A 7,588-nucleotide genomic window follows, 5' to 3' on the forward strand; every position below is an offset into this window, starting at 1 on the left:
CAGGTTGTGGGGACGCCTAACTTGCTAAGAAGCACAGGCAAGAGCATGCGGCCACAGGTTGCCTGGCTGTGGCAGTGTTGGGAGACAAGCTGCTTAAGTAGGAGAGTAAAGCATTGATTCAGGAACTGTTTTCGACTGGTATTGGCCACTGTCCAGTCAGGAAACCTGAAACCATTCTAGTTGTTTTTTTTTAATTTCTTTTTACTTCTTATTTATTTATTATGTATACAGTGTTCTGCCAGCATGTATACCTACATGCCAGAAAAGGGCACCAGATCTCATTATAGATGATTTTGAGCCACCATGTGATTGCTGGGAATTGGACTCAGAACCTCTGAAAGAGCAGCCAGTGCTCTTAATCTCTCAGCCATCTCTCTAGCCCCCCCCCCCCCCACATTCTAGTTGTTTTTAACAAAGGACATTTAACACAACACATTGGATACAAACTTATATTCAAGATGGCACAGCAGGTGAAGGTGCTTGCCGCAAAGCCTGACAGCCTAATTCAGGCCTTGCGACTCGCATGGCAAGGGAGAACTACCAGAACTTGTCTTCTGGCAGCCACACGCACGTCCATGAATACACGTGCAACACACACACACACCTAAGTTTTTGTTTTTTATTTTCCAAGACAGGGTTTCTCTGTAGGTTTGGAGCCTGTCCTGGAACTAGCTCTTGTAGACCAGGCTGGCCTCGAACTCACAGAGATCCGCCTGCCTCTGCCTCCCAAGTGCTGGGATTAAAGGCGTGTGCCAGCAGCGCTCGGCTTATACCTGGTTTTTTTAAAGTTTAGTGTGGGAAACCAGTAAAACAGAAGGGAGAAGGGAGACCGACGAAAGTACATGGAAGCTATTGCTGCCTGGACAGGAGCTGGCTGTGGCTCTGTGCTAGCAGCAAGGAAGACTGCAGAGCCTCACCCACCACTGTTGGGACTTGGAGCAAAGCTGTTGCTTCCTGTCCCACCTCCCTGTCTCCCATGACAGACATGAATGCAGGCCAGAAATCGGAATTCAGCAGCATGAGCATGAGGAATTATTCTTTGTCTATTCGGAAACTCTGCGCCCTGTCTTGAAAATTTTACAGGGACCTCAATGCACAGGCTTGCATGACTCCAGGACAAATATGTGGAAATAAGATTAGCCCCAAAGAGTGTGATCTACTGCTAAGATGCTGGAGAGGGAACCCTAGCAAGGCCCCTGTTTGCTCCTTCAATACTCCTCTCAAGAGACATGCCAGTAGAGGCAGAGCCAATAGAGAGCCTAGTGATAGACTAGACATGGGGCTGGAGAGAAAGGCAGCTTGGGCTTAAGCAACTCAATGGGTAATGAAGCCAAATACCAATGGGAAGAGAGCGGGACCACAGGGGCCTGGAGGGAAGGTCCTCTGTCAGCCTGACAGACCAACACACAGACAGTTCACATTTCCACAGACTCACAGCAGCTGTGACCATGTCAGGCTGGAGGCTTTGTTGCTACCGCCCTCAGACACTAGGCCAGGTGCTCTGCTCTGCCGTCAGCGTTAGAATTTGACTCACTAGGAGAGGAGGCAAGCCGTGGTCGGAACCCAGACCCTCCATGAGGTTTTCAGGCACCAGACCACCTTGGCTGCAGCTCCTACTCAATCGCAGGTCATGTTCCAGGACTGCTGCTCCTGGCAGGTACACAGCTGCCTGCTGTGTGACTGAAAACTCATTTAATACAGAGCACATTGGCCTGGTCACTGCATGAGTATTTTGTGTGAGATATTATCCTCTGTGCTCTTTTGTGGATATAAAACTGTCGGAAATGTTTAAGAGAGAGAGAGAGGGAGGGAGGGAGGGAGGGAGGGGGGGCTGTTTATGTGCTAGCAGTGTAGATTTAGTAGTCAAGCACTTTTGTGGCATGCGCCAAGCCCCGGTTCCATCACCAGCACAACAAAAAGGAAAAGAGAGTGGGATTCGTTCTTAAACATACTGGAAAACCAGGGTGGTGGTCCACGTCTAATCTCAGCCCTAGAGAGGTGGAGGAAGGCAGATCAGATGTTCAAGGTCATCCATCTTTCTCTGCCCAAGAGTGAATTCAAGGCTAGCCTAGACTACATGAGTCCCTGTCTCAAAAAACAAACACAAATAGATTGTTGAGGAAATGAACAAAGACATACTTATTCAATCGCGGTAGTTTACTGTGTGTGCAGCACGAGCCAGTAACATGAGAAAAATTACAAAACAATATACCAAGGAGGGAAAACAGACTCTGTGCTCTGTTGCTCTCCAGTCATTTCCATGTTGCTGTTTAAAGGATTCTTAGCTCTTTGGGGTTATGTGGTTCCTGCTTTCTCTGTGTCCCCTTAGGGACTTAGGTCTTGTGGCACTGTTGGCTTATATGCCCACTGTGACCATCCACCAAATAGGATGGGGCAGCCAGGGACTGGTCAGGGATATTGCTACATTGGGGAGAGACATGCAGAGAAGGAAACCGTCAATCCTGAGCGCTCAGAACACTCACAGTGAACCGCTGAAGGCCAAACATGGGAAACCTAAGAAGGCCATAGGCCCTCCTCTCCCTAGGGAATGTGCTTAAAGGGGGACAGTTGTACAAAACGATGCATAGCTACATGCCGTCCTGGGGGCCAGCAGACTCCTTCCCACTTCTTCCCGCTCATCTTGTGCTAATACCAGAGGCTGACACCTGGGGGCTCCAGCCAGTGGAGGTCTAATGCCCAGTGGAGAAGGTCTAGTGTATGCCCAAGAGGAGGTGGGGACAAAAAAGCAGAGATATGCAGCAAAAGGGACTAATTTGTGCTTGGCCAGATCCCTGGGCAAGGGGCTGGTTCCTGAGCAAAGGACAATTTGGTTCTGTTCAGCTAGCAGGGTCCTGTTTTCCCTGAGGGGACAAAGCTGCATAGCATAGGAAGGACGTAGAGTTGTGCAGGGGCCCTCCTGTCCCCCACATAGGCATCCCTCTGCCTACTGTATGAGATGCAGAGGATACTTGTAGGTCCATCTACTAGTATGAGAGGCAGAGGATACAGTGGGCCCATCTACTGTATGAGAGGCAGAGGATACAAGAGAGGCAGAGGATACAGTAGGCCCATCTACTGTATGAGAGGCAGAGGATACAGTAGGCCCATCTCTTACATGTGGGGTGACACCTGAACACACTAGGCCAGAGCCTGGGCCCAGTTACCACATGCAAGGCCCCAAACTGAGTGAGTGCAAGGAGCCTATTTCTGACCAATGGTCTTGCCAAGGCTAGACTACGCCTTGCAGGTTAGAGTGCAGTGAAGTACATCATGCATGACCCACAGGGTACCCCTGCCACGAGGACCAGGTGGCAGTGACATGGCTTCTTCACAGTCAAAACGTGGCCCAGCGGAGGAAGGCTTGAAGGAGACATTGAGGTGGGGTGCTCTGGGGAGCCACCTGAGCCTCATGCCTCACCCTCAAGCTCAGAGCCAGATCTCATCACTGCTTACACTGGACACTCGGTAGATGTAGCCCAGCATTGGCAGACGGATGAAGCCTGTGGGTCAGAGATGCCAGGGACTTTGTAATCCTGGTCTTTGGAGCTTGAGGGAGCCCTTTCTGCTTCCAGCACCCAGAGGTATTGGATATAAACACAGGGATGAGGAGAGGAGGTAAGGAGAAGGGCAGGACTCTGCCTAGTACCTCGGCTGGTGAGGAGGCCACCAGGCTCGGCTTCCAGAAGCTCTGGACGGCTGCTGTGCTGAGCCATTGGCCGCTCTGTTGCTTTCCCTGTTGGGGACAAACGGGATGGTGCCCAGAACAGGGCTGTGCCTAAGGGGACATGTTTCTGCTTCAAAACCAGGGTCTCCGCCGGGCAGTGGTGGTGCACGCCTTTAATCCCAGCACTCGGGAGGCAGGCGGATCTTTGTAAGTTTGAGACCAGTCTAGTCTACAAGAACTAGTTCCAGGACAGGCTCCAAAGCTACAGAGAAACCCTGTCTCGAAAAAACACACAAAAAACCCCCAAACAAACAAACAAACAAAAACCCCAGGGTATCTCTTTCTTAGAAGTTCTAAAGATTAAGCACAGGGAGGGAACTGGTCCCAGACATACCTCTGAGATCCGGAGTTAGGTCATTGAGCTGAAGGTTGGATGGGAGGGACATGTTCTCCCGTGGCAGGCGTACGTTATTCACTTTCAGGTTGTTGGAGTCACTACAGGATAGACAAAGGCTAAGACAGACCCTGGCACCAGTAGGTGCAGTCCACCTTGAGGCTCGGTCCAGACCTCCCAGAAGCCCCCGGTTACCACCTGTCCTATAGTTTAAAATCTATGCCTTGCATTTAGTTTAGCCCATCTGCCCAGCCCCAGGGAGCATTACCTAGATATCAGAGATGGGCGCCGGGAGGGGCCTGAGGACAAAGAAACCATGCCACAGAATCAGTGTGCCCTCCCATGCTGGGCTCTGCCCCCTGCCTATTCTGACTCGACCCTTGAGCCAAGAGTCTCTCAAATGCCCAGGCCTGACCCTAGGACCAGAGACAGCTCCAGTACCTGTCCCTGCTGCCTGCAGTGCGGGCAGTCTCACCCCAGCCCTGTCCTGCAAGTGCTCTGCCACATGTCAGAGATGGCTGGCTCTGCCCGGCTCTGCCCGCCGCCCTTGCTGCTGCTCACCCCCCACCACCCTCAGCCTCCACTGCCTCTGGCCCTACCTTTAGTTTTCTTCTCTTTCCTGCAGACCAGACAGGCCACCAAGGTACTGAACCCCACTAGAGTGCCCAAGGCAAGCCCTCCAGCCACAACGATGCCCAGCAGTGGCACTTCTACTCGGGTGGCCAGGAGCCCTGCAGATTGTCCACTGGTTAGTTTGCAAGTGGGTGGTACCCCCAACCCTGACATGCCATGGCTCCATCTACTCTGTCCTTGCCCAAGGTGGCTGGGGATAACTCATCCACAAGGCCACCCACAGGGCAACATGCCCTCCCTTTCCATTCCAGGACCTCTGTACCCGATTGACAGTTTGGCAGGCACATTGCTTACCTGGTTCCGGAAGCGAGGCACTGGTGACACCCACATCATTGGTGGCCACCACTGAGAGGTTGTGCGCCAGGCTGCGGAGTTGCAGCTGCACAGTGTGGTTCGTGAGCCAGGGATAGTTCTGAGCATCCAGCACCAGGAAGTCAGAGGCATTGACAGTCACCGGTCCATCCTGGTCAATCCAGGTGACATTGGCAGGTGGGTTGGCCCGTACCAGGGCAAACAGGACTACCAGAAGGCCTGGTCCCTGAGCTTCCTGATACTTGGCCCCAACCTGGGCAATCTCTGGTTTAACTAAAGCAAAGCAGAGAATAATAATGTTTTTATTACAGCCCCTCACTCTGGCCCTTTCTTCCCAAACGTGGATGGGAGAAAGGGCCTAGGAATCTCCTCAGAAAGAACATTAAGGAACAAGTAGCTGGGCCTGCCAGCATTAATTCACAGTGATTAAGATAGAAAGGCAGGGGCTTGGAGGCGTGGCTCAGTCAGTAGGATGTTTGCCTACAAAGTCCTGGGTTTGATACCTCGTGAAGCATAAAACCATGAGGTCGTCATGCCTGTAATCTCAGCATTCTGGAAACTGAGACGGGAGGATTTCCAGTGAGGCTCCTTTTGGATACATAGCAAGACTCTGCCTTAAGATTTAAGAAATCTGGGCTAAGGTTGTAGCCCAGTTGGTAGAGTGTTTTGCCTACCATGTGCAAAGTCCTGGGTTCAGTCTTTATAACAGGCATGGTGGTACCTGCTTAGATCTTAGCACCAGGGAGGAAGAAGCAAGAAGATCAGAAGTGCACAGTCATCCTTGGCCATATAGTAGGTTTGAAGAAAGTTTCAAAGTATAAAAAAAAAGAATGTTAAGACCAAGGTCCTCCCAAGGGGAGGGGGGAGGAGGAGGGGAAGATATGGAAATTTTTAAATATAAAAAAATAAACCATAAAAAATTTAAAAAAAGAATATAAAGCCAGACAAAAGCTCCATAGATTTGCATCCTGGTCCTGCTTCTTAAGGTCTGTTTGACCTTGGGCAGACTGTTTAACATGTTTGTGCCTCAATTTCTCATTTGCAAAATAGAGACAGAAAAAGAAACCCCTTATAAGATCAATGAGGATAAAGCAAGCTACATTTGCAAAGTGTTTAATGTTTGTGAATGTCCTGTTAAAGCTGAATGCGTCATGCATACCAGAAATCTCAGCACTGGGGAGGCTGAGACGTGAGATTTGCAAGTTCGAGGCCAGCCTAGGCTATGTAGTAAGACTACCTCAAAACAAAACATTGCAAACTGTTGTGCGGGCCCAGGACCGCCTCCCCTTGCCTCCCCTTGCCTCCCCTTGCCCGCTTCAGGGACACTTACACTGCACATTGAGAATGACAGAGGCGTTGGCTGGCCGGCCACTCCCTGGGTCCTGCAGGGAGCAGTTAAGCTCATGCTGGGCACGCTGGGCAGTGACAGTGAACGTGCTGGTGCCTCCAGAGAAGGCCTCCCCGCCCACGCTCAGTAGTCTTGAGGTGGTGGCCTCCTGTAGCTGACCATCCAAGTACCAGGCTAATCGGGGAGTGGCAGATCCCCCTGCCACCCGACAGGTGAAGGCATGGCGCTCATTCTCCCGAAGTGCTCTCTCAGCCCAGGTCTGACCGTCAATTTGTGGTGCTAGCTCCCCCTGTCCTGGAACACAGCAGGTAGCCTCTGGGAGGGGTTTAGACAGGCCCAGGTGAGGTCCTGTTACAGAGGGGCAGCAGGCCAAGAGACAGGCAAGCTGGTTTCTCTCACCAGGGGCTGGTTGGACTTATGGTAGAGAAGTGGGAATAGGGGAACCAGCTTTAGCCTGGAGTGGGTATCTTGAGAGGAGATACAGGCGAACAGGGCAAAGAGGGGACTCTGGTCTCTTAAATGTTTGGTCAAAGGATGAACAGTACCTGAACTTAAGAGGGCTGGCAGAAGCAGTAGTGTGTGCCGAAGGGTAGCTTGGCTCAGAGGCAACTCCATGGTGGTCAGGGATAGGCCTCCAGGCTGCCGAGAAAAGGGTATAGCCTCGGTCCCAGCCAGGATGACCTAGTAATTCCTGCAAGAATTTGCCATGCACTGGTATAGACTGGCCCACAGTGGCCAACACACGGGCACAAACAGGCACAGTCAACAAGACCCAAAGGAAGAGCCACTCTGCGGGCACAGAAGCCAGTACTAACAGTAGTTGACCACAGACAGACAGACAGACAGACAGACAAAGATACACTCAGAGAGGGACCACACACACACACACACACACACACACACACACACAGGGTCGGTCCACATGCGCCCTTCCCGTTTCCCCAGGGGATCGTCCTTCTCCTGACCCGGTCCCCTTCAGGACTGGCTCTCCCTCCCCATCTTTCGCCATGCACCCCTTTCCCAATCTCGGCGCTAAGGGGGACTTGGGCAGAGAGCATCGCAGAGCCGGGGGTCGCCGGAGCATCCCTGGCTTTGGAGCAAAGGGCTCACCAGGCTCCTTCCCGGAGCAGCGCCCCAGCAATTGCTTAAGTCTGGGGAGCGCCGCAGTCCGCTGCGAGGGCAGAGCCCACACCAGGCAGAACCAATCGCTGCCCGAGCACGCGCAGGTGGCCGCTCC

At 52.2% G+C, this 7,588-nt stretch overlaps 1 protein-coding gene across 11 annotated transcripts; it reads right to left on the bottom strand.

The window, feature by feature from the left end:
* Positions 1 to 2,138: 2,138 nt before the first annotated feature.
* On the bottom strand, positions 2,139 to 7,563 carry Tmem25 (transmembrane protein 25). 11 transcript variants are annotated; one of them, XM_038323146.1, is made up of 9 exons: positions 7,317 to 7,563; positions 6,897 to 6,990; positions 6,334 to 6,645; positions 4,986 to 5,276; positions 4,658 to 4,789; positions 4,327 to 4,357; positions 4,059 to 4,159; positions 3,647 to 3,733; positions 2,139 to 3,500 (listed from the first exon to the last, which is right to left on the bottom strand). In XM_038323146.1, exons 1-9 carry the CDS (start codon positions 7,407 to 7,409, stop codon positions 3,427 to 3,429), a joined length of 1,215 nt encoding a protein of 404 aa, XP_038179074.1. In that variant the 5' UTR covers positions 7,410 to 7,563; the 3' UTR covers positions 2,139 to 3,426. The 11 variants fall into 11 exon arrangements, with proteins under 11 accessions (XP_038179074.1, XP_038179071.1, XP_038179066.1 ...); XM_038323143.1 differs by having other exon boundaries at positions 6,334 to 6,699; XM_038323138.1 differs by having other exon boundaries at positions 2,139 to 3,733.
* Between the last annotated feature and the right edge of the window lie 25 nt (positions 7,564 to 7,588).

This window comes from Arvicola amphibius, chromosome 3, assembly GCF_903992535.2.
Source record: "Arvicola amphibius chromosome 3, mArvAmp1.2, whole genome shotgun sequence".
NCBI lineage: Eukaryota > Metazoa > Chordata > Mammalia > Rodentia > Cricetidae > Arvicola > Arvicola amphibius.

Coding starts and splice junctions, on each gene's coding strand:
- Tmem25 (XM_038323136.1), bottom strand. CDS start 7,409: ATGCTCTCTGCCCAAGTCCCCCTTAGCGCCGAGATTGGGAAAGGGGTG. Junction 4,790..4,985: donor TGCCTCGCTTCCGGAACCAG/GTAAGCAATGTG, acceptor GACAATCTGCAG/GGCTCCTGGCCACCCGAGTA. Junction 4,358..4,657: donor GAAAGAGAAGAAAACTAAAG/GTAGGGCCAGAG, acceptor CTTTGTCCTCAG/GCCCCTCCCGGCGCCCATCT.